Raw genomic sequence first — 26,482 nt, 5'->3', positions numbered from 1 at the left:
CCAGCACATCTGGGTTTATACCACAAATCAAACACACAGTTATGCCACTTTGCTTCACTCAGGAGATGTAGAAGATGACACCTCCAAGCTGCACAATACCCTGCCAGCTCTGTGGCGAGGCACTGGTCCACAGCAAGTAGTGTGGCCTTGCGGAGAAAACAAAGGACTGACACTCAGGAGACCCATTTCTTGGATTCTATTCCTGGCTCTGCCACTGGCCTCCTGGGTGACCTTGGAAAAGTAACATCACCTCTCCGTGCCTCAGTTTACCCATCTGTAAAATGCAAGTGATAAACCTGACCTGCTTTGTGAAGTGCTGGGAGGTCTACTGATAGAACGTGTTGTACGAGAACTAAGTAATGCCACTATTGCAGTGCTGACTCATGGAAAGAGCTGCACCTGCTGACTCACCAAAAATATTGCAGCACCAGATTATTCCTTGGAGGTTCCCCCTGTCCTAGGCCTGAGCAGGGCCAACCGTTTGCAGCTTGTCAGATCTCACAAGTTCACAGACTGTATAAAGAATACAGGATAAGGAAGGAAGGTGTGTTTCTCTTAGAAAGAGGACTACAGGGAAGGAAGGTGAGGAGTCCATAAGGAAATCTCTCCCAGGGAATTTACTGGTTCTTAGTCAGGTTACCAGGTGGACAGTAACACACACCATAGTTATTGCTCTCAGTCAGTATCAACCAACACTGTTCATATAGCAACCAATTCTCACCCACCAGACATCTTCATAAACCCAACAAGCAATGGGAAAACATGATCTTCCAAATACCGAAAAAGCTCTGCTCTCCAAAAAGAGCTCTCTGAGGCTTGTCAGATATGGCACATTAGTAGGGTTACCATACGTCCGGATTTTCCCGGACATGTCCGGCTTTTGGGGGCTCAAATCCCCGTCCGGGGGGAAATCCCCCAAAAGCCGGGCATGTCCGGGAAAATCGGGAGGGAGGGCTGGGCCGGGGTCGCGGGGCTGGGCGCGCGGTGCCGGGCCGGGGCCGCGGGGTCGGGCCGCCGAGGGGGTGCGCGGGGCCGGGGGGTCGGGCCGGGAGCCGGGCCGCCGGGGGGGTGCGCTGGGCTGCGGGGCCGGGAGCCGGGGGGTCGGGCCGGGAGCCAGGCCGCCGGCGGGGTGCGCGGGGCCGGGAGCCAGGCCGCCGGGGGGGTGCGCGGGGCAGCGGGGCCGGGAGGTCGGGCCGGGAGCCGGGCCGCCAGGGGGTGCGTTGGGCCGCGGGGCCGGGAGCCGGGGGGTCGGGCCGGGAGCCGGGCCGCCGGGGGGGGGGGGGGGTGCGTTGGGCCGCGGGGCCGGGAGCCGGGGGGTCGGGCCGGGAGCCGGGCCGCCGGGGGGGGGGGGGGGGCGTTGGGCCGCGGGGCCGGGAGCCGGGGGGTCGGGCCGGGAGCTGGGCCGCCGGGGGGGTGCGCTGGGCCGGGATCCGGGGGGTGCGCTGGGCCGCCGGGGCCAGGATCCGGGGGGTGCGCTGGGCCGCCGGGGCCGGGAGCCGGGGGGTGCGCTGGGCCGCCGGGGCCGGGAGCCGGGGGGTGTGCTGGGCCGCCAGGGGCCGGCTGGCAGTGCTGGGCGGGCCGGGGGTGGTCGGCCGGGGGCCAGGGCCGGCACCCCAGGGCCGCAGCCGACCCAGGCTGGAGCCGCCGGGGGGCCAGCCTGGGCCGCACCTCCTCCCCCCACACCGCCCCTTACCTGCCCAGGCTTCCCGCGAATTAAATGTTCGCGGGAAGCAGGGGAGGGGGCGGAGACTTTGGGGAGGGGGCGGAGTTGGGGCGGGGGCGGGGCTGGGGGCGGGGCCAGGGCCCCGTGGAGTGTCCTCCTTTTGGAGGCACAAAATATGGTAACCCTACACATTAGTTAAGGCTCTGACTTTTTTGGAGGAGAAACTGCCCTGCTGTGTAACTGCAAGGTCTTTCATTAAAAAAAAAAAAAGGAGGGCGGGGGATTGGATTCCTTGATAAATTTTACAGGTTTTATACAGATAAAACCACATTACTTTACTTTAATAGAAGCGATTTAAAGTTTTTGACAGCTCTGTTCTAAATCACTGATAAAAGCACCAGCCATTATGGTCGCCACAGTATAAACACTGTGTGCAGAGGGAGAAAATGTGCTCTTATCATCAGCTACAAGATAATCTTTTAAACAATGTGTTCTCCAGTCGATGTGCAAGCATGAGAATGGATGATCATCATTCCAAATCACAGCCTTGTTTCCCCACTACTGTGAGATCTCTGGACTCTGTCACTCTGACAAGCTTCTTTCCCTGCTCTAGCTTTCCTTTCACACTGCATGCAGAACAACTGGGGAGACAAGCTGGGGAAGCAGTTGTCCAGAAAGATAGCCATTCACATGGGCTTGAGTCTGGCTTTGATAGATTTGGGATGGCATCGGGTGAAGGGAAATAGCTGTCACAGAACACCTGCCAAACTGCATCAGACCATTTGTCCATCCACTCCAGTGTCCCAACTCTGACTGCTTCCCTGAAAGGTAAAAATCCCCAGAATGCACCTGGTAACCATCTGGTAGCCAATGCTAATGGGCAGCAAGTTTCAGGTATGGGCCCTTTAACAATCAGGGTCTTCCCCAGCTGGACTAAAGCCGCATATTGCTGTCACATCTTTTGGATCTGATAGGGGAGCCCAGGCCATCCTCTCCAGCAGGATCCTACCCGGGGCCCGATGCTGGGCAGTTAAATTCTGCACCTTAGGGCGCTAAACAGCTGTTTACCTGGATCACTTCCTACCTACATCGCCTTTTCCCCTAGGGGATAAATTCAAGAATCACAAATAAAGTTTCTGACCTTCACAGTCAGTCACCAGTCTCTCCTTTGCAGGCTTCATCCGGTTTGTGCTGCCAGGTCTCAGGCAGCGAGAGCTCCTAGGCAGCACTTCCCCAGAGCTCAGAGCAGAGGTTGCTCCCTTCCACAGCCTGCCTCCTCTGAGCATGTCTGCTTCTCTTTTTAAACTCCATCTCCAGGCCTTGAAGATGGAGCAGGTTGAGGCCACCTGGGCCCAGGGCTGCTCCTTAATACCTTGCTGTCCAGCATGGGGTTTATATACCCATCACAGAGAGTTATTCCTTCCTGACCCTACGCTGATGCCCTTACTAATGTTTACAACAAGCAACATTTTAGTATCTACTTTTCCTTAAATAATACAAATGTGTTTATTATCTCCAACAACTTTATTCCCCATAGGGGACAAGACAAGAAAGGTGGCAGTAGACATAGCCGATTCTGCAGTCCTGACTTCAGTAGGGATTTTTTTTTTTATTCTGGGATGGATAGAATGAGCCCAGGATTGGCAAGAGAATCTGGAAACTTTCACCCCTAACTGTGGTCCAAATTACCAGTATGTAGAAGTCATTACCATCCAAACAGCTGTTTAGAGGGCTATGAGAAAGAGGATGATGGTGTCAGTCATCTCGCAGGGGACAGATCCCCACATCACTACACTCCCTCTCCCAATCCCCAAATTTCACCAGGCACTAATGGACAGTGGCATCATTAGGGCCAGCTGAAATGCCCATGCAGGAAGCATTGCCTTCATCCTTGCTGTCTCCATTCTGTGGACATCAGAATTACGGTACTCCTGGGAATGCTATCAGAAATGAAAGACTCATCCAGCTGGTAGCATTGAAGCAGTAGTAGCGCTCACAGAAGAGCCGCTTTTGTGAGGAAGGCATCAAATATTCATGAGATTGCACACAAAGGGCCAGGAACTAAACTCTGTCCTTTCGTTTGAAATATACAAACTTTTTGTGAACCTTCCTCTTAAGATTCCCTTAAGGTTAAGGGAACTGAAAAGGCATTTTGGTTTGTGGCATGCTTAGAACATTTGCTCATAGGTATCTTCAGGAAGCAGCATGAAGTGACTCAACATCTACTGTTGATTTCACATGGTAAAGTGTAGTTAAAGTGACTGTAGACAGACATGGAACATAGATCATCAGATAATTGTATCTTCAAATCATTTTGTCCTGCTACTGCTTAAATATGTCAGCTCAGATTCCAAATTCTGCAGTAGTTATAGTAGCCAAAAAAAATAAAAAAGACCCTGCTGCAATCTGACAGAGAAATCAAGGTGTCTAGGCAGCAGCTATTTGTGTATTAGTTTGCACAAATCTTATTGATGCTTTGTTTTCCATTTAACTCCTGACATTACATTTGAGCCTTTTTTACTCTGATACTGTGGCCCAACTTTCAAAATAAGGGGGCTTTTATGTGATGTCCAAACTCACATACAAATTAGGGTTACCATATTTTGTGCCTCCAAAAGGAGGACACTCCACGGGGCCCTGGCCCCGCCCCTAGCCCCGCCCCCTCCCCCTCCCCAACTTCGCCCCCACCCCAAAGTCTCCGCCCTCTCCCCTGCTTCCCGCGAACATTTAATTCGCGGGAAGCCTGGGCAGGTAAGGGGCGGTGTGGGGGGAGGAGGTGCGGCCCAGGCTGGCCCCCCGGCGGCTCCAGCCTGGGTCGGCTGCGGCCCTGGGGTGCCGGCCCCGGCCCCCGGCCGACCACCCCCGGCCCGCCCAGCACTGCCAGCCGGCCCCTGGCGGCCCAGCACACCCCCCAGCTCCCGGCCCCGGCGGTCCAGCGCACCCCCCGGCTCCCGGCCCCGGCGGCCCAGCGCACCCCCCGGCTCCCGGCCCCGGCGGCCCAGCGCACCCCCCGGATCCCGGCCCCGCGGCCCAGCGCACCCCCCCGGCGGCCCGGCTCCCGGCCCGACCCCCCGGCTCCCGGCCCCGCGGCCCAACGCACCCCCCCCCGGCGGCCCAGCTCCCGGCCCGACCCCCCGGCTCCCGGCCCCGCGGCCCAACGCACCCCCCCCCCCCGGCGGCCCGGCTCCCGGCCCAACCCCCCGGCTCCCGGCCCTGCAGCCCAACGCACCCCCCTGGCGGCCCGGCTCTCGGCCCCGCGCACCCCCCCGGCGGCCCGGCTCCCGGCCCGACCCCCTGGCTCCCGGCCCCGCGGCCCAGCGCACCCCCCCGGCGGCCCGGCTCCCGGCCCGACCCCCCGGCCCCGCGCACCCCCTCGGCGGCCCGACCCCGCGGCCCCGGCCCGGCCCCCGGCCCGGCACCGCGCGCCCGGCCCCGCGACCCCGGCCCAGCCCTCCCTCCCGATTTTCCCGGACATGCCCGGCTTTTGGGGGATTTCCCCCCGGACGGGGATTTGAGCCCCCAAAAGCCGGACATGTCCGGGAAAATCCGGACGTATGGTAACCCTAATACAAATACTCAGACTGGCACTTGAACATATACATGCTTATTTTATGATTAAGTATTGATTTGGACAGGAGATTAAGGCCCCAGCATTTGAAAATTCTGCCCTGTATCTTTATTTTGGTTTTCTAAAGCACATATAAAATCCTGGGTTCTGGCACAAGGGAGTGGGGGGAACAAATAACTGAGCCCGCAAAAAGCAAACCTTCTGGCAGCCTTGTACTAAAACAAAGGTTAGGGACATGCAATGGGATCCAGGCAATGGAAATTTGATTGCATAGCCATTAACAATTTAATACATAGGTGTACATTTTCCCCTTGTGGAAAGTCTGATGGAATGTAACGGGATGAAACCAACTGGACTGTGTAAGAAAGTGGCAGGGTTTTACAGAACTTACTCTAAAATCCTACAGATTTCAACAACAAATTATATCTGTCCTACAGTGTGCTTTTTAACCATCCCATGCAACTTCACAAAAGGGTGCTCCGATACATTCTAAATGTAAGGGGACTGTTGCCCCCTTACTAACACTCAGTGGGGGTGTTTTGGTTGCTAGCTCCCAGCACTAAAAGGGGAGGGGTCGATGGCAAATCAGGAGCCTGAGACTGACTGTCCCCAGGAACAATGGGGAGAGGCCAATGCTCCAGATCAGCCTGATTGACAGGGCGGGCAGGCTAATCAGAGAGTCAGGAGGCCGGGGGGGGTCCCGTCCTCCGTGTGAACTGGAATGGCCTGAGTCAGACAGAGTGGGGCCGAGCTAAGGAGAGAGCAGGGGCCCGAGCTGAGCTGCTGGGAGCAGAGCTGCAGCCCCAAAGCCAGAGCACAGCCCAGAGATAGCAGAGCTGCCCTGGGAGCAGAGCTATAGCAACCAGAGCCAGAGGGGCCAGACAAGCAGCCAGGAAGCAGGTCAGAGCTGGGAGCAGAGTCACAGAAGCAGCCTGCAGAGCAGAGCTGTGCTGGGGGCAGAGCTGCAGCAACCAGAGCCAGAGAGGCCAGAGAAGCAGCCCAGGGAGCTGAAGGCAGAGCAGCAGCAGCAGCCGTGCTGAGGCAGAGTGGAGCTGGAGCAGTCCGGAGCTGGGGCTGGGGCAGTCCGGAGCCGTGTGCAGTCCGAGTGTGGTGAGCAGCTGGGGAGAGTGAGGGGGACCCTGGGCAGTGGGCCCAGCACGGGGAGACGCCTCAGCCAAGAGGCCTTGCAGGCCAAACTTGCAGGGGGATCATAACCCTGACCGGGCGGGGGCGACACTGGGAAGAAGGGTCCTGCCACCTAGAGCCTGAGAGCGTGTGGCCACCACCAGAGCAAGTGTCCAACCCGCAGCGTCCCTGCAGCACAGACAGGGCCTGAGAAGCAGGCCTGGGACCTACAAGGAACAGACTGAACTGCCCTGACGTTCCAGAGACACTGTTTGTAATGTTCCCTGCCACAGAGCGGGGTGATGTGTTTTCCTTTAACCTTTCCCATTTTTCCTTATTCTTTTTTAAAATTAATTGTTAATTAAACAACTTGTATTTGCTTTAAATTGTATGAAATGATCAGTGGGTCAGGGAGGTGCCCAGTGCAGAGAGAGTACCCCGGAGTGGGGACACCCTAGCCCCTGTCCTAGGTGACCACAGCAGGGTTGGGAGTCGAGCCCCCCAGGAATCCTGGGCCCAGCCTTGTTGGGGTTACGAGGACTCAGCCAGACAGGAGAGTGGAAGGGGAGCCCTCAAGGGCAGGGAGGCCTCTGGGTAAAGGAAGTGGGAGCGGGGACTCAGATCCTTTCGCTAGTCCACTTCACCGGGGTAGTGCAGAAGCCAGGAAAGTTCCCCACAATAGCGGGACCATTCCCCCGCTTACATAAAGGATGGTTAATAAACCTATAGAAAGGTTAGCATTTTTTCCATTAAAAACCTACAAGCATGAGAGTCAAAAAGCTGGAAGCAAGAACTTACTTTTCTGAGCATAAATTGCATCTGCAAAATGTAACCTACAACCAAACTGTGGGTGCAAAACCCAAGTACTTGCTTCTCTAGCTTTACCTATAATTAGATAGCTAGAGGCTCAGGCATTCAGATTTCCACTTGCAGTCTGTTTGTGGATACAAAGTACGCCTGCACATTGTGCAGGTGTAATTTATGCCTCTAAGGGGTAGTAGTTTCATATATTTTAACATTTGACTCATAATATGCTGCCCTTCTAGAGTACCTTTAATGCAAGGATCTCAGATAGATATACATATATTAATAAATTAAAATTTATATTAATAAATTATATTAGTAAAATAAATTAATAAATTAAAATAATAAATTAAATTAAAACCTGGGAGGTGGATGCTGGTCTCTAGCATCCTGCCCTGATGATACCTTTGGTGATTTAGGGCCTGATTTTCAGCCCATTAAAATCAATGGAAAGACGCCTATAGATTACACAATGGGCTTTGGATCAAGCCATAGACTATATATTGTGTTTGAGTGAAGTTTACCTTCAGAAAACATTTCCATGTAAAAAATACAACAGCATTAATCTACTTTTGGCACCAAAATACATACTGTAAAAAGCGACAGAGTCCTGTAGCACGAAAGCTTATGCTCCAATACTTCTGTTAGTCTATAAGGTGCCATAGGACTCTGTCGCTTTTTACAGGTCCAGACTAATACGGCTACCCCTCTGATATAAAATACATACTGTGGCAGCAGGTCATTACGGGGGTGGTGCAGGGCCAGGGGATGTAAAAGGAAACATTTTGCCCAAGCAGAAGACTGAGTTATCTAACCTTTCAGTCCACATCCTCAGTGGGAACCTCCACAACACGTTAAAAAGATGAGCTTGAGAACTTCAATTCATACCTTTGCTAAACATCAAAAATCACAGACTTAATAAAAACAGGAGTACTTGTGGCACCTTAGAGACTAACAAATTTATTAGAGCATAAGTTTTCGTGGGCCACTGCCCACTTCAAAAGCTTATGCTCTAATAAATTTGTTAGTCTCTAAGGTGCCACAAGTACTCCTGTTCTTTTTGCGGATACAGACTAACAGGGCTGCTACTCTGAGACTTAATAAAGAGACTGGATTTATGGCTCATTACTACAATTTGTAAACCACTGACCCTCCTTTGTCCGACAACGAGGTGTTAACTGTCCACTTTACCTTGAATGGTCTCTTGCAACATGTAAACTCAGTGATACTCAGAGCAAGGCTCCAAGTAGCTCTTCATTGTGTCTCTTGCAGCTCTTTATATTAAAACACTGTGTGATTTAATTATTAAGCAATCTAAGTTATTAACCAATTGGGATGCTTTTAGTATATTAACCAATTGTAGAATATTTGGTCAGTCATTCTGCTGTAAGAATAATTTAGATTAGATTAAATAGAGTAAATGAAACGATGAATTCACATGACTGTGGCTCTTTTGGGCAAAGTTGATCACTAATTTGGCTCCTGAGCCACGGGAGGTCTGAGTATCATTGTGTTAACTCATTATCTATTCAACCCTTGTATTTAGCAGTGACACTCAGAGTACCTTTCCCAGACCTGAAGAAGAGCTCTGTGTAAGCTTGAAACCTGGTCTCCTTCACCAACACAAGTTGCTCCAATAAAACATATTACTTCACCCACCTTGTCTCTCTAAAATGCAGAAATCTGTCAAAAACTAGCTGCTTTTTGTTTACAATAAAAATGATAATTTGCCCTTCATCAATGATCTCAAGGTCATTCATCAATGATCTCAATCGCATACCAGGGTCACAAGCACAGTACGAGAACCTGAATAGAAAAGAACACACATTAATTAATCCTCGCACCTCTGCCAGGCACAGTAGGTATTATCCTCATTTTATGGATGGGTAAAGTCAGGCACAGGGAAGTTACAGTGAGTGAATTACCTAAGATCACACAGTATATCACTGATGGAACTTGAAAAGGAACCCAGTATTTTCGGCCCCTGTATCCCAGCCCCAACTACCAGAGAATACTGCCTCTCTAATGAAGCTGGGAGTCTTCTAGACTGAGTACACCGAGCAATACTCACTAACAATAAAACCAGCAGGTAAATGCTGGGATATAGTGGGATTGTGCAACTTCCTCTGGACATTATCCAAGGATATATTCCACAGGGCGATGAAGGGAGGGCAAATAATGACTGCATGGTCTTTCACAGGCAGGGAGAGACAACATTCTGGAGACATTCCAGAGCACAATGCTGACTTTCACAAAATCCACCTGGAACAGTCTGGCTATGTGTTGCTCATCCACCACACCACTATGAAGGCAACTCTCCTTAGAACCCTGGCAAAATAACCAGCATGGGAGAACTTGCCCAATATCACAGTTAAAACATGCCAGGGCTCGGTCTCTTTTTTAAATTGTCTCTCTATACAAGTAACAGCCGACTGGTATTTTCCTCCAAACACCATTAACTGCATTATGTGAGTAATCATACATAAATGTAGCAGATAGATGTCTTGTGTGCATCATGAGCAGCAGGGTCAATGACCTTCAAAATTGTCCCATGAAGTGTGCGCATTTGATCGAGCTGCACTTCTTGACATGGTCTGTTGCTTTTATGGGATATTTTATTGTTCCACTGTTTCAGAGATGGGTTTGGATTAAAAAAAAAAGGCACGCAGCTAAAGCTAAAACCCAAACCCTGAACATTTTTTGTGATTTACGGAAGTTCAGATGCTCCCTTTTTTTCTCTCTCTTGTGAGAGTTACAACAAACTGGCACCCTCTGGTTCCAGTGAGGACAGGCAGTGGAACTAGTGACCCACCATGGGAAAGGCTTCATCCCCATCCCAAATGGAAGCAAGAAGCATGAGAAACCTCACAAGGAAAGCATCCCCCTCTTCATGGCATTCCCAGTGTCGTTTGGCAGACTCTGAACAAACATTCATGTATTTGGATTCTTAAACCAATCCTCCAAATCTCTTGTGTTTTACTCATCACTAATTTTTACAATAGCTGGTGATTGAGCTCTCACCAGGGTGGATAGTTATAGCCAGAACTTTACAACCGCAACATTTCCAAATAGTGTTTGGAAGACCTTGTAACTAGGATAATGTCTGTGGACTGCAAAGAGAAATCTAAATCCAGAAAACCTGAGCTGGTTCCAGAAAGGAACCTGGTTGGGAGACTGAGCGGGAAGCTATGAACGTATTTATGTTACTTGGATTACATATGCATCGTGATTTAAATTGCTTACTCGTCTGTATCTAATCTGCCTGGAAAGAAAACCAACAGAGGGCATTTCAAAACTGTACACTCCCTTGTCTTAGCCATATCCATAAGCCTGACCTGGCTTGCAACACAAATTAGATATAATAGCTGATATTCCCCAGTGGAAAGCTTGGCCCCTATTTCTCCAGTTCAATGTTGTTCCATGCTGGCAGATTAAAGATAACGACTACAGACAGATATGGCTTTCACTGTGACAGGAGCTAATGTTAGTGGCTTCAGAGGTGTGTTTTCCCTCCTAAACCACCTGCCATCTGTTTAATCTGCAAAAACAAATAAAAAACAAAAGCAAAGGAAAACTGTTAATGTCACTTAGCATTAGGCAGGTGTCACTGACTGGGGTCTTGTTGCCATGCTCAGTGGTTTCTTTCAAGACAAGAAGTAAGTTTCAAGGACAACAGGAGCCATGTTGTTCTTTAGGCAAGGCACAGCACAAGAAGGGGCTCTGGTTGTATTCTGAGAGAGGGGGCACCATTCTGGGGCTGCTGCTCCTAAGTTCTTCAATCTTCTTCATAAAAGCAGTGGGATAGGCAAGGGTATGGATACATAGAGCCGTATCGTCAGCCAGCATAAACTGGAGTAGATCCATTGGTTCAGTTAAGCAATGCAGGTTTATAGCAACAGAGAATCTGGTCTGTATTTGAGAACTCCCACTCCTCCTTCCCCTCTCCACTGTACAGAGTTGGAGCTGCAAAAGAGCATGAGATCGATAACATAATACAATGAAGGTTTCTACCCACAGAACAGGTACATCATGGCCCGATATATTGTAAGCTACTGCCCACAATTTTCCCATCGACATGCTTCAAAACTGAGTGGCTGGGACCACCTGGGGGAGGGAAGGAGGAGTTCCATCACCACAGCCCACTGAATCCTATGCCCCTCTATCGACACCACTCAGCATAAACCACGTTACTGAAAAGGGCAAAGATATAAAGGAGATATGGACTCTCACCATTTGGTAACTGGACCAGGAGAAGGCAGATGATGTCAAAGCCCTTCAATTGCATAATCCCTTGGCAGGCCATGGTAAAATATCCTGTAGGCTTACTGATCCCAGTCACTTTTTCCCAGGATGTGCGGGGGCTAGGAGTGCTGAGAACATCAAGCTAGATTACCTACCCCTGTTCGAACCACTTTGCACTGTCCAGACAGTGCAAAATTACCCTGCCGTCTCACTCCAGCTGGCCAGGTATGAATTCCCCTGCACTAGGGGAGCTCTCAGCTGGCGTAGCTGGCGCCTACACAACTATCCCCCACTCCGGCAGGAGTGGGTGTGTCAGGGGTCAAAGAAGGAGCGCTGGGGGCAGGACAGTCCATGCCTGCACTCTGCTAATTCTTAACTGGCATATAGGCATTCACAGTCTGGTCTAACATGCACCAAAGCTAGGGCAACTTCAAAATCAGGAAGCTGTACTTGGCTCCCAGTGCTTGATCGTGGCCCCTCCATGTCCAGCATATTTTGGCACAAGGGACGACTCAGGACATAATATTCACCCTTTTGAGGGAAACAGCATCTTGCACCAATATCAACTTCTCCGGCTGCTCAGGAATGTGTGCTGGCTGGCACTGCGGGAAGTCACACCCAGCTTCATTCCTGGCTGATCCAGCGGTCCTCCCCACCCATCCATTGCCTTTTGTTCTCTTTCTTCAGCACTCATGATATTGCCTTTTGTGCTTGCACCTTCTGCACATTGCCCTATTTCTCCCCTTCTTCCTTTCTCACTAGTACCATATCTCCTTTTAATTAAATCAGCCCTTTCTCATTCGTCATCTCTCCGCCAACCCTCCCCTTTGCTCTCAAGATGTGCTGCAGAGGGAGGACAGGCATCTGAAATGGTGTCATGGCTGCCAAGGCTTCCTTTTGTATTGTCTGAGTGTGTTTATGATAATCCCCTCATTCCACCTCCAGCCAGGCACCGGTAGAACAGCCCCCTTTTATTGGTTCCAAAAAATTACACATTCATTGTGGAGGAAATTAACACCTCAAAGCAAACTAGAATTAGGAATTCTTCAATTGTGTTTATGCTTTTTCAATTAGGTCCTCTATAATTTTAATCACGGGAGCATTAACGTGTTTCCGGAATTTATAGACCTGTGGCATAATTAAGTCCTGACATTTTTAAATCTACAACAACAGAGCAGAGCAGAGCTTACTCGTCTTCCCTTTCATTTGCATTTGTGTGCTACTAACAGACATCGAGGGGGCACCTGCTGTTATCACAATGTCCACTCCCACCTGCCTGGGGTCAGAGAAACTCAAGATAGCTCAGAATAAAGCCCACACCCCATCTCTAGTTGTAGCCCTGTCTCTTGATTTAAAGCAGAATCTGCCTGTTGTACCAAGCCTATGCACCATTTCTGAGATGGGAATATCTGCCAAGGGCTAAAGGACCACAATAGGCGATGGGAATCCTTCCATTGTTTGCACTGAGCTTTGCCTCCAGGCTTGAGAGCATCACAATTATTTCACTTGTCATCAATGTGAAATTTTAACCCAGGTTGTGCAGCCCACAATTTGCCCCATTTGGGATAATGAAGAGTTTGTTTGAGCTAGGAAATATGAAACAACTGTAGAAACTGTTTTTAAAGAGACGCCTCTCAAATTGGCAGTTGTAATTCTTTTCCCTATACTCTCCTTGTTTTACCAATTGACACCTGAACATGAGAAAATGACCACCAATCTGTGATTCTCATCTTAAAGTTCAGACTTCATTAACCTTTTGATTGCTGGAATTTAACCTGACAGCTCATCTGGGCAACATGAAAGATTTATGCCAAAAACTCACCTTATATCATTCTTCAGCCTTTTTAAAGACCACTACAAAATACTATGCTAACAAAGCTTCAATGTGCAGTTAATAAAACAGATTTTGACATATAAGATCACTTCTGTGTGATTTAATTCAGTGGCTCTCAACCTTTCAGGAGTGATTTGTCTTGCAAACCCCCAAGTTACACCTCACTTAAAAACTACTAGCTTACAAAATCAGACATCAAAATACAAAAGTGTCACAGCACACTACTACTGAAAAATTGCTTACTTTCTCATTTTTGCCATATAATTATAAAATAAATCATTTGGAATATAAATATTGTACTTACACTTCAGTGTATAGTATACACCACAGTATGAACACATCAGTGTCTGTATGAAATTTTAATTTATACTGACTTCATTTGTTGTTTTTATGTAGCTTGTTGTAAAACTAGGCAAATATCTAGATGAGTTGATGTACCTCCTTGAAGACCTTTGCATAGCCCCAGGGGTACATGTACCCTGGTTAAGAACCACTGATTTAATTGTTAAAATATTGTAATATCTATCTATCTATATATCTGTATGTGTAAAAACTCCTAACTTCCCCCTCTGATTTTCTAACCACATTCATAGCTCCCTATGGAAGAGATGGTATGGTATAGCAGGTCATGCAGTGTCAAAGCAGCTATATTTATGAAGACTAGTAAGTAGGTTAAGGAAGTTATATGACTTGTTAAGAGACAATGCACTCAGATGAAGAGTATGCAAATCCTCTAAGAAAAAATTGATTTGCTGTACCAGATCAGAGTTTAGAATCCAGCCTTTCCGTGGCCAAAATCTAATGCTTCCGAGGAAGTTAAAAACCCCACAATGAACCTTCTCAATTATGCAATACTGTATGTATAGGCTTGGGAGCATTAGATTTATTTGGTAAATGTCGATTTCACCGGTCTCACACAAGCCAATGAGAAATATTTCTATTGATAACAAACAATTTACAGATAAGCAAATTAAGAAAAATGCTGCTTGTGAACTTATCAGAGTTTGATATAAGGATATTTACCTTGCATATTTTGACATGGGATGTTGACAATTTGTGTTTTGATTATTATATATCCTTAACTTTTTGAATCATGTCTATTGTCATTAAATAAACTATTGTCTGTCCTCCATAATTCCCCACCATTGTGAACATCTGACTCAAGAAAAATTGGAAAAAATGGTTACAGTCCATAATTTTGCACAACTGTGAAAAATTGAATAGAAAAATAATGAAACAAATGATTAAAAATAAACATCAATATTATCCATCAAACTGATAAAAAATAAAAATCAAGTTCTGCCTATATATATATATATATATATATATATACACACACAAAGGATTAAGTAGTTCTTCCTGACCCTTATAGTGATGCCCTTGTGCCCTGAAGCATGATATTTAATTATTTTGATAATTCCATATCTCATTACTTGTGATAAAATCATCCGGTATTATTTAAAAAACAGCCCCATTATGACAACGGCAGAGATAGAAGCCTATGACCAAGGCTTGCAGCTCTACTCGTCAGGGTTAAGGCACATTAATGGGATGGCTCAGGGAAGTTTGTAATGCTTCTGCCTGTGCTGTATCTTTTCTGGTGTTACAAAGATGACATCAGTCTCTGCAGCTGACACGTTTCACCAGCACTCAAATTCACAAAAACATTAAAGAAAAAGAAAACAAACAAATCTTGCCTGTGTTTAGCAGAAAACACCTCCTGTTAGTTTACCCTCAAACTCTTTCCTAAATTAAGCAGAACACCATGCAGGAGAAACCCAGCTCAGGTGAGTTCAGAATACATGCCCTAAGGTGTATTATGGGAGATGTTAATTAATACAGACAAAATTGATAATGTTTATTTATTACTAGATAATATAAAGCTAATAGATCTAGTCTGTTTCCCCTCCATCCCGTCAACCAAGTCATGTGATGCATACACTCTGCGTTTGAATACTAGCTTACAAAAAGCCAACCAGAACTCTGTAAGACAAGGCATGTATGCGCCTATTGCTATACCACAACTGAGTCATCAAGACTACTAGGAGCATGATTTAAACATCAGGTCCTTTTTGCTGTGTCAATTATCTTTGATTCTCTTATTTATTTTCAAGCATTTATAAGAGGTGTAATGTGTTTATGCTCTGCAAAGGCTCTGTCACGTTAAAAACAATACATTGCAACCTTTTGCATGAAATTAATGAATTCATTATCAACATAAAGGACAGACAAGCTCACATGTAGTCAGTAAAAATCCATTAAGAAGTCTCGAGGCAATGAACTGAATAGCACAGTTCACTCTGCAGCTGCCATGATGTATGCGCCAAAACCACCAACTGGGACAAAAAAAGAGAACCCCAATAAAGCTCTTAGCTTTATACCTCTTTCTTTATTCATTTCATTCTTCCCTCACGCCAGAATCATGCTGATCAGGCTTGCAAACAGTGTTCCATGAAAACAGAAATACATACGGTGCATTAGAAATACAGGTACATGAAAAAGAACACCAGTGACAAAAACAGAGAAAGTGAGCAGCTACCAGAACAAGATCGTAACACCAACACTTGCCAACCGGCACTTGAAGACCTCTGTTCTCAAGAGTCTGTGAGACAGAGAGAAGAGAGTGGACTGAGAAAAAGGAGAGAAAAGGATGGTTTGAAGGAGAAAGTAATAGAGTTATGGTCCGAGAATCAAAGAAGAGACAGAGGTGCATGGACCAGGGGAGAGGAATATGGCCTGAGAGAGGATTTCAAGTTCCGCAGTCACGGAAGAGAAATACCACTAAGCAATCTATGCCTCCAGCCAAAAGTTAACAACCCCGCTTGACTTTCAAACATCCAACTCTCTTAAGAAACTTCTTATGGACATTTCAAAGATGTAGAATTGTTCCTAGGAATAATTTCAAGGAGAGAATGAAATCAAGATAGTCATAGGCTGCTCCTGGAAAATTCACCAATAGAATGTCTAAATATATCAGCTAGATTATTCGGTAAGAGTTATTGACTCAGCTTTACTCAGCAGAGGTTCAAATAAGTATAGAGGTGGAAGGACCCTGAAACTCCTAGGGGTAGTGTAGGCTGCTGGCCTGTTTCCCAGTCCAGGAAGGACTCTCTGTCATAACTCAAATATTTTTCAGGCCAAAGTTTCATTCTTCAACATTAAACTTAGGGAAAATGTCAGCACAAAAAGTAGTTCCTTTGCCAACCCTGAGCTGCAACTCCCAGAGGGTTTCTCCTTGCCTCTCATTACTGTAAGATTTTTTTTTTTAAGTCAAGTCCCTAGAGGGGTGACATCAGGACTCAAGAGTTAAAGATTAGGAAGAATTTTTAATTTTGGTTTCAACTGACTTAATGTTCCCCATTTCCTTCCCCAGGAGTCTCTTGCTTGTCCTCTGATGCCTTTCAGATAGAATGCCGATCACACCAATAAAATTCCAACCAGCGGAAGCTTTGCATGGAGCCCGGCACTTCTTGTGTAGCACCATCTCCTGGAACCCCTGACACTTTTTGTATCACTGAGATGTTTGCAGGCAGCATTTTCAAAGGATTTTCCTGGATCTCAACTGATCCAACATTTTAAGGCTGCTGGATTGGGCTTCTGGGGCAACACAGATATTTCATAATTGCTGCCATTTTGAGAAATTCTTCAAAAATATTATCTAAGTTTTTACACTGTCCTCATCTCCATAGTATCAGAACACCTTGTCTCTGTTACACTGTTCTACAGCCAAAATGCTTCTGAAATAAATGTAGTCAAACTTTACTAATTCTGGGTCACTGAGAACGAAAATGATGCTTAAAATTGTTGATTGGCTCTAGTTGTCAAAGAAGAAAAAGTGGACTGTGCATTATCCAAACATTCCATCAGCTATACGCCCAGTACCCCACAGAGAAGGACTGCCGGTTCCTGATGCACCAGAATCATTCTCACTTGAGTCAGATGAGGAAGAGGAAGAGGATGAAACTTCTGGTCCTGAACCATCAATGTCACAGGACCCACATTTTCTCCCATCCTCCTCCTCTGAACCACACCTCATAACGTAAGGTGAACTGAATGACCTTGTCAGGGATTTGGAACTACCCAAGAGTAAGGCAGAGCTGTTGGGCTCCAGACTACAGCAGTGGAATCTCCTGGCAGGTGATGTGAGGGTTTCCATGTTCCGTGACCGTCAAAAGGATCTTGTCCCATTCTTCTTCATGGAAGGTGATCTTGTAGCCTGCAACAACGTCGATGGTGTGATGGCAGCCCTCAACATCGGTCACGATCCAGATGAGTGGAGACTGTTCATTGATTCATCGAAGATGAGTCTTAAAGCTGTTTTACTGCATAATGACAATGTTTTGCCATCAATTCCAGTTGGTCATGCAGTCCATATGAAGGAAACCTATGACAACATGAAACAACTTTTGAGGTGCATAAACTATGACCAACATCAGTGGCAGCTTTGTGGCGATTTGAAGGTTGTTGCTCTCTTGCTTGGTCTGCAGACTGGATATACAAAGTACTGCTGTTTTCTCTGTGAATGGGATAGTCATGCAAGAGATTCCCACTACATCAAGAAAGATTGGCCACTCCGACAGTCATTGGAGCCTGGGAGGAAAAGTGTTCAGCATCCACCACTTGTTGAATCAAGGAAGATTATGTTACCACCCTTACACATCAAACTGGGTCTGATGAAGAACTTTGTCAAGGCCATTGACAAAACACAAGCAGATTTCAAGTACCTCCATGGAAAATTTCCAAGGTTAAGTGAAGCTAAGATAAAGGAAGGTTTCTTTGTTGGTCCTCAGATTCGTGAACTTCTTCGAGATGATGCATTTGACCATGCACTGCGTGGCAAGGAAAAGATGGCATGGAAAGCCTTCCAGTTAGTGGCAATAAATTTTCTCGGAAAAAACAAGGCAGACAATTACAGGTTGTTGGTGGAAAACCTCCTCAAGGCATACAAAAGCCTTGGTTGAAACATGTCACTAAAGATACATTTTTTGCACTCTCATCTAGATTTTTTTCCACTGAACTGCGGAGCAGTGAGCAACGAGCGCGGCGAGCGATTTCACCAGGACATTGCAACAATGGAGAAACGCTATCAGGGCAAATGGAGCCTATCAATGCTTACAGACTATTGCCGGACAGTGACAAGAGATGCTCCATTTAATGAATACAAGAGACAAGCCAAGAAGCGCCGAGTAGACCCTGAATAGGACTAAACTATGTACATAATAGTTTTTTGCCTTTTGTTTCATAATACATTTTATTTATATAACCCTTTTGCTGATTTTTAAAGTTTTACATAAACAGGACAGGTGAAATACTATCATGTAAAGCAACCATAAACACATGAAAAGACCTAGGTTTACAATTTATGATTAAAACTCTACTATCTACACAATATACATAGACATAAAATGTAAAAACCTAAATATCTTAGAAACAGTAGCCAATCAGTTGTTTTAATTGTCATATTTGAATTCAGCACATCAAAATACATAATAAATAGCCCATTTTATCTCTGAAGCAGACGACTTCTCAAAAATTGTAGACCAATGTTATTGCTAGCTACAGATCGTGAGTACTGAAAAGTTCAAGCTTTTGTGCCTGCTAAACAACCTCCCTTTAGCTACTCACCATGAGGAAAAATACAGCAACACAGGACATCAGTCATGTCCTAATATTGAAAGTGACTTGGGTTTAGTTTAGTTTAATTCTAAATGAAACTGATATACAATGAACCCTTGTTTGAAATATCCTACAGCAATAACCTAAGTAGGACTCTTTAGGCTACACTGTATTGTCTATACCCCAGATAAACTACAGCAGACCAGACTTAAACACAGAGTAATTTATGTGGCTGTATTGTATGCGTGCATTAGTTTTAATTATATACTCATATGCTTCCTCTCAAAAGCCAAAGAGGCAACGATAATAAGAATGATTATGTCTGTAACCATAACTGCATAGTTATTACTTATACCTCCACAATAGAAAAATATTGTAATAGAAATCTTTAAACCCGGAGAAAAGGGCCTATATATAAAAGGTGCAGTAAAAACTGTCATACTGGATCAACCAATGAACCATCTATTCCTGTGCCCTGGAAGTAGTCAATACCAGAAGCTTCAGAGGAAGGTGTATGGAACACCATTATGCACCATTATGAGTTACCACCACTTAGGGGAAGTTTCTTCCTAACCCAGGTAGTTATGCTTTTAAGGACCATTCTAGGTCAGGGGTGGGTGGAGAGAGTGGGTGTTCCAGGAGGCATTGTGACTTGGATAGGGGGCACAATGCCTACTTGAGAGCCAACGAGCATAGCCACCTTGCCAGCCATGGCACTGCCTCACTGACTAGTGTGAAGAAGAAATGAGCCCATAACTCTGCTCCTTTGGACAAGCCTCGCATGCACCTTGTGCCTTCCAAACAACAGGAGTGTGATTGTGCTGCAGGTGCAGGAAGGGAAGGACCCTTATACCCCAATGCAGAAGTCTGGCACAATCAAACCCCAAATTATCAAACAGCAGCATTTCACTTGATTAGGCACTATTGGCAGGCAAATAAACAATAGGGGCCCCAAATGAGATCAGGGCCCTGCTGTGCTAGGTGCTGTACATACACACAGGAAGAGACAATCTTTGTTCTAAAATGGCTTACAACGTATCTCCTTTAAGTTCCAATTCCTTATTGTACTGAAAATACCTTTCAAGCAGGAAACACACACACAGAGGTGCACATGGCTAAGCACTGAAAGATACCCACACCCAGCCTGCTTCCAAAAGTTAATACAAAGCTAGAATCTCCCCAGGAAGTCAACCCCAATTCCACTTTTCTTAAACCGATCTATAAGTCAAGAAAATGAGGGTCATTACAGCAGGTAAGCCTATCACTTAGGTGTAGCATGTAAATATTTTTCTCATTGCAAATGAATGTATAATAGAGACTACAATATAATAGAAAACTGACTGAAAATTCATAGAAATGCCATGGGAAAATTTTCATAATGGACTTATTTTCTGAAAAAAGACATTATTCACAGAATGTGGTAAAAATATAGTGAATTGTGCTTTGAGAAAAATTGCAAGACTGTTCAATAAAAAGACAAAATACCAACACTCTTCAGGCAGCAGGAGGTAAAAAGAAATATAGGAAAGTTCCCCTGAATAAAAAAACCTAAAACTGGAGGAGAACATTTACTGCTCTCCTCCAACATAGCAACCTTTCTAAGGGATTCAGATAATGGGATCTTAATTCTAGTCATGTTGGGAGTACAAGAAATGAGAGTTAGAACTTTAAAATGGGTACCACTGGAAAATTGGAAAGGTTAGTGGAGACCAGATCAACAAGTGAAATATAAAGAAAGGATCTGCCCTAAGTCTAACTGGCTCTTTCACTTAGGAGTATCCAAGAGTTTGTCAGGGTAAATTGCTACTCATTATAGACTTGACCACCGATTCATATAACACATTTAATTAAACCAAGTAACAGTAGAATTTGCAAACTGGTTCAGTTTATCTATGAGCAGATATGGGGTCAACTTTTCAAAACAGCCTGTCAATGGGACTTATGGGCCTAAAGTCACTTGAGAAAATTAGACTGGCATTTTTGAAATTTTACTCCCAGAGTCTATTTTCAATAGTATAATGACAGGCATGTGAGAGCTCCAGATCAAAGGCAATTATGAGAGAAGAGGGGAAGCTAGTGGAGGTCGAGTGGCTTAGAGAAGTGTTTTGGTGGGTTTAGCTCAGTTCTTTCTGGGCAAATATCACAACAGCCACCATCACAACCAGCACTAACTCACATCTTAGGCAACCTTGGCAAGGACTAAGTAGACATGGAGAGTGAACTCAATGGGATTTCTCCAGAATATGATGCAGTGGGGGAATTAGAGAAGTTTGTCCTACTGCCATCAGTAAAGGCTAAATAGAAAACTTTAGTCTTCTGTGCTGACACCTTTAATCAACATGAAATTCCCTTAAAGAACACACATTTTAAAATGCAATATGCCATCTGCACACACACACACTCTAAATTCCACCATTGCCCATCTCACCAATGTTTTCTCCAGCTCAGGGATTTCTGGAAACGTGGTCTGCAATGTCACAGCTCCAGAACAAGGGCATGAGTGTGGTTTCCTGCCCACAAATACCTTTGTGCAGGGCCGGTGCAAGGAAGTTTCGTGCCCTCGGCGAAACTTCCCCCTTGCGTCCCGTCCCCCCCAGCTAACCTCGCCCCCCCCCACGGCAGCTAACCCAGACCCCCAGCTGGGGAGCCCCCCCCCCACAGCAGCTATACCCCCTCTGCAGCTAACCCCGCCTGGGGAGCCCCCCCCGTGGCAGCTAACCCTAGCCTCCTCCGCTGAGCACGCCGGCACCACTCTAATTCTCCTCCCCTCCCAGGCTTGCGGCACCGATTGGAGGAGACTTAGAGCGGTGGCTGTGTGCTCAGCGGAGGAGGCAGAGTGGAGGTGATCTGGGGCAGGGAGCGGTTCCCCTGTGCGTCCCCCCATGTTATTGCGGGCGGCCCCCTCCCGCTCCCCCCCCCCGCCCCAGCTCACCTTCACTCCACCTCCTCGCAGCGGTGGCAGGTTTGTAGAAATTTTGGTGGTTCCCAGAACCCGCGCCGGCCCAAACTCTGAGTTTGGGTGAGGGAGGAGGTCTGGGGTAGGGTTACCATATTTAGTGCCTCCGAAAGGAGGACACTTTAAAGGGGCCCCAGCCCCGCCCCCGCTCCCGCCCCAACTCCGCCCCCTCCCCAAAGTCTCCGCCCCCTCCCCTGCTTCCCGCGAACATTTGAGTCGCGGGAAGCCTGAAGCAGGTAAGGGGGTGTGTGGGGGGAGGAGGCGCGGCCCACCCCCGGCCCCTGGCACCGCAGGTCCCCAGCCCGTCCCCCGTGCCCCCGGCCCGGCACCGCCGGCCGAGCCCCCGACCCGGCACCCGAGCCCCCGGCCCAGCACCCGAGCCCCCGGCCGAGCCCCCGGCCTGGCCCGGCACCAGGCCCCCCCGAGCACCGCCGGCCGAGCCCCCGAGCCCCCGGCCCTGCACCCGGCACCCGAGCCGCCGGCCCGGCACCGCTGGCCAGGCCCCCCGAGCCCCCGGCCCGGCCCGGCACCGGGCCCCCCCGAGCACCGCCGGCCGAGCCCCTGGCCCGGCACCCGAGCCGCCGGCCAAGCCCCCGAGCCCCCGGCCCGGCCCGGCACCGGGCCCCCCCGAGCACCGCCGGCCGAGCCCCCGGCCCGGCCCGGCACCCGAGCCGCCGGCCGAACCCCCGAGCCCCCAGCCCGGCCCGGCACCGGCCCCCCCCGAGCACCGCCGGCCGAGCCCCCGAGCCCCCAGCCCGGCCCGGCACCACCAGCCAGGCCCCCCGAGCCCCCGGCCCGGCACCGCATGTCCGATTTTCCCGGACATGTCCGGCTTTTTGGGATTTCCCCCCGGACGGGGATTTGGAGCCCAAAAAGCCGGACATGTCCGGGAAAATCCGGACGTGTGGTAACCCTAGTCTGGAGTGCAGGCCCTAGGCTGGGGCAGGGGATTGGGGTGCAGGCTCTGGGAGGGAGTTTTGGGATGGGAGGGGTCCAGAGGGATGGGGTGCAGGGGTGAGGGCTGTGGGGTGTGGCTGCAGATGAGGGGTTTGGAGTGTGGGAGGGGCTCAGGGCGAGAGTTGGGGTGTAGACTCTGTCTGGGGCTGGGAATGGGGGATTTGGGGTGTGGGAGGGGCTCAGGGCGACAGTAGGAGTGTGGGGGGTGAGGGCTCTGGCTGGGACTGGGGATAAGGTGTTTGGGGTGCTGGAGAGGCTCAGGGAGAGGGTCAGAGTGTGGGGGGGATGAGGGCTCTGGCTGGGACTGGGGATAAGGTGTTTGGGGTGTTGGAGGGGCTCAGGGCTTGGGCAGAGGGTTGAGGGTGCAGTGGGGGAGTGAAAGCTCTGGCTGGGGGTGTGGGCTCTGAAGTGGGGCAGAGCTGGGGATGAGTTTGGGGTACAGGCAGGCTGCTCTGGGACAGGACCCAGAGAGGAGGACTCCCCCCAGCTCTTTCCCTGCCGCCAGCAGCAGCAAGCTCTGGGGTACGAGCCTCCCTTTCCCGCCCCCCCCTCCAGCAGCACACTCACCCCCACCACTGTCACTGCATGTGCTCCTAGGGTCCCTCTCAGGTCCTGGAATCTCCCTTGCCTCCCCCCATGGTTGGGCGCTGCGTGTGCCTCCTCCCCTGCTGTTGCCCCTGACTGTAGCCTCACTGGGGGTGAGGGATGGGGGTACCTCCTGGCCCAGCATGGGGCAGGAGCGGTGACTACGGGCAGGGGGGTCCCCTGTGCTGCTGGAGGGTCCCATTGGAAAATGAAAGGGTCTGAGGGGGAAGGGCAGGCTCAGAGTCAGTCTGTCCTAGCAGTGGACAAGGGGGGGGCACTAGGACCCTGCGGCAGCAGTTGCTGCAGGGAAGCAGCATGGAGGAGACAAAGACAGACAGGCTGTGCTCCCCGACAGAGAGGCTCTGCTCCTCTGCTCCGGGGGCCTGTGAAAGGCGAGCAGGGGGCGGGGGCAGCAAGTCGGGACCAGGGACACTCGGGGAAGGCGTGGGGGGGCTGCAGGTGGGGCCAGGGGGGACACACGGCTCCAATTATTGAATTATTGCTGGAGCTTGTCCTCTGGCTTTGAATTGCTGGTGCCCGAGCACCACATGGATATGGAAGTCGCTGCCCATGCCTCCTCGCCTGAGCGGGCTTTTAGGCGTCCCCAACCACTAGGCGCCCTAGGCGGCCGCCTAGTTTGCCTAAATGGTTGCACCGGCCCTGCCTTTGTGAGCAGAATCCCAGTTTGCCTAAAACAGCAGACCTGGAGTATAAGCCGAGCCTCATTGCAGTCTGACCTAACTCAGCTGTTGGGGTCAGAATCTGTGCTCATCTCAGCTGGTGGACTGGGAGCAGCGGTTGAGATTATAACATGAAGGCATGAGGAGTCTAATTAGGTCCAGATGCTGAACTAGGGCATAGACAAGTTTTAAGGATCCTTGGGGTATTTCTAGTATTATTTACAAAATCATAATATACAGAAAGACCTTTTGTACAACTACGCTCTTACTGGTTATGGAAGGCCTGAAGCCCTGCTAACCTTGGCAAGGCGATGCTAAAGACCCAGCTTCCCAGTACATGATTCTGCATATGGTTGCTCCAACCCAGCAAATACATCTGGAGGGGATACTGTAAGGTCAATAACCAGTGCCACTGTATCATCAATCTCTTCTTAAGTTTAACTTCAGAATGCAAATAGGTGAGGGTATTTGTAAAGAGGTCTGAGAGGTAGAATCTATAGCACAGCTGCCTTTTATTGAGCATACGTCCCGAGCAGCCACATTATCAGACATGAATGACGTGTGTGTGTGGCTTGCATGGAAAGAAAAAGCAGAGAGAAATGAGAAGAGGGAACCTTTTACCTGACAGGTGCTCCACGGGACTGAGCAGGCTTCAACATGACTGTGATGGTAGTGTCCGTTTCATTCAAGGGGGAGTCCGTGTCGTATTCAGGCATAGATGGTGCTGTGGCAGAACAGAGACCAATGTGTAAATTATCCACTAGTTTTTGTTTTCAGTAGCTTTGGCAAAATATCTTCTCTTGCAGCCTGGGTAGCATTTTTCATCTGAGATGTTGAAATACTTTTACAAGCATTAAGGGTGGAATTTTCAAAGCTGTTTAAAAGATTTGGACACCCACTTCCCTTTAAAAAAATAATGGGAATTGGACTCAAAATTTCCTAGATGGCTTTGAAAATCTCTCTCTAATTAGTTAAGCCTCAGCACTCCTGTGAATTGGCATCATTCTCTACATTTTCACATGAAGAGCCACACAGAGGTTAAGTCTTATCTTGGCTAAAGTTCACATAGTGTGTCAACAATAGAGCTGAGATGGAGAATAAGAGTTGGGACTCCTGGCTTCTAGCATTTATTACTAGATTACACTTCCTACACCTGAGATGCAACTTTCACTGTTTAGGCCTGAGCTAAGCTGAACCTTTGTGAGCTGTAAGATAAAAATTCTTAGGGAGGTGTGGGAATTAGCCAGGTTATCTCACACTCAGCACCATAGTACTGTCACAGACACACATACAGAACTACATAGTCTGTATTTTTGGTATTAAGTCTACCCACTAATTAGTACTGGGGACATTTTCAGGAAAACAAGATATTGACTTTCTTATAAGTTAGTTTTTCTGCTACCTATCTCCCCTTCTTGCTTCCCCACTTGAAATCAGACTCCTGTTTGGGACAACACTATTTTTTGCTGTGGAAGAAGTGCAGATACCACAAACAGCATTAGGATTTCGGGTGGGGAACAAGCAGCAGCAGCAGCAGATGAATCCTATAAGGCGCAAAGATCCAGGTTTTGTGCAAGTGCCTTTAGCCAAAAAGAACATGGAGGGATTAAATGCAGAAAATATGTTATCTGAATAGCCTAGTTCCAATCAGTGCAGCTATAACTCAGAAAAGTGACTTGGTAAAACTGCATTATTGGAGGTCCTATATTTCTCTACCATGACCTCCAGGTCAAATCAGCCTTTTTACAAGTTGATGTCGTCTCAGAAACTGAAAACTGTCTAGATCCTGGTTTCTATTAGTGGTTCTGCCACTGACTTATTTTGGGGCCTTGTGCAAGTCACTTAACTTCCCTATTCCTTTAACATCCTCCCATCAATAAAATGGTGATGATTTTATGGGGGAAATGAATCTCTGAAATCTTTATATAAGAAACTCTATATTAAGGAAGCATTTAAATAAAAAGCTTGTTATAGGACAATTACCTTAACTATGAAGTTTTATTTGTATTTCAATATTTTCTAGCGATGCACAGCCTATTGTGCCAGATGCTTTACAGGCATAGTAAAAGACTGTGCTGGCCTCAAAGAGTTTACAATCATACTTTAAGACAAGACAAAATCGGTGAACAAAACACACATTGTGGAAGGACTGGGTAACAATAACAGGGAGTGTAATTCTGTGATCAGTATTTGCATTAGTTACCATGCACATGCAGGGGACATACCAGTTTTTCCTTACACTTAAAATATGAAACAGCTAAGTGATAGCTCGGCAAATGTTGGCTTTTTGGCAACCACTGAATAGTAACATAATTACTATACAATTGCATGGTGTTTACTATTTTAGGGCCCACTGAAGTCAACAGGAGTTTTGTCACTGACTTCAACAGGAGCAGAATTGGGCCCTTAATAGTTACCAAGAGATTATGATGATAAACATATACACACACAC

At 47.9% G+C, this 26,482-nt stretch overlaps 1 protein-coding gene across 4 annotated transcripts in view; it reads right to left on the bottom strand.

Annotated features, from left to right (window-relative positions):
- The window catches only part of PTPRT (protein tyrosine phosphatase receptor type T), a 699,175-nt gene that overhangs the window by 146,262 nt on the left and 526,431 nt on the right, over positions 1 to 26,482 (bottom strand). For all 4 annotated transcript variants that reach the window (XM_054046511.1, XM_054046508.1, XM_054046510.1 and 1 more), the window contains exon 11: positions 24,652 to 24,754. In XM_054046511.1, coding sequence (XP_053902486.1) covers positions 24,652 to 24,754 — 103 coding nt within the window. The remainder of the gene's footprint in view (positions 1 to 24,651; positions 24,755 to 26,482) is intronic.

Source organism: Malaclemys terrapin, chromosome 12 (assembly GCF_027887155.1).
Source record: "Malaclemys terrapin pileata isolate rMalTer1 chromosome 12, rMalTer1.hap1, whole genome shotgun sequence".
Classification (NCBI taxonomy): domain Eukaryota; kingdom Metazoa; phylum Chordata; order Testudines; family Emydidae; genus Malaclemys; species Malaclemys terrapin.
Note: the sequence above shows the minus strand (reverse complement) of the source record. Positions and strands in the feature narration are given on the sequence as shown.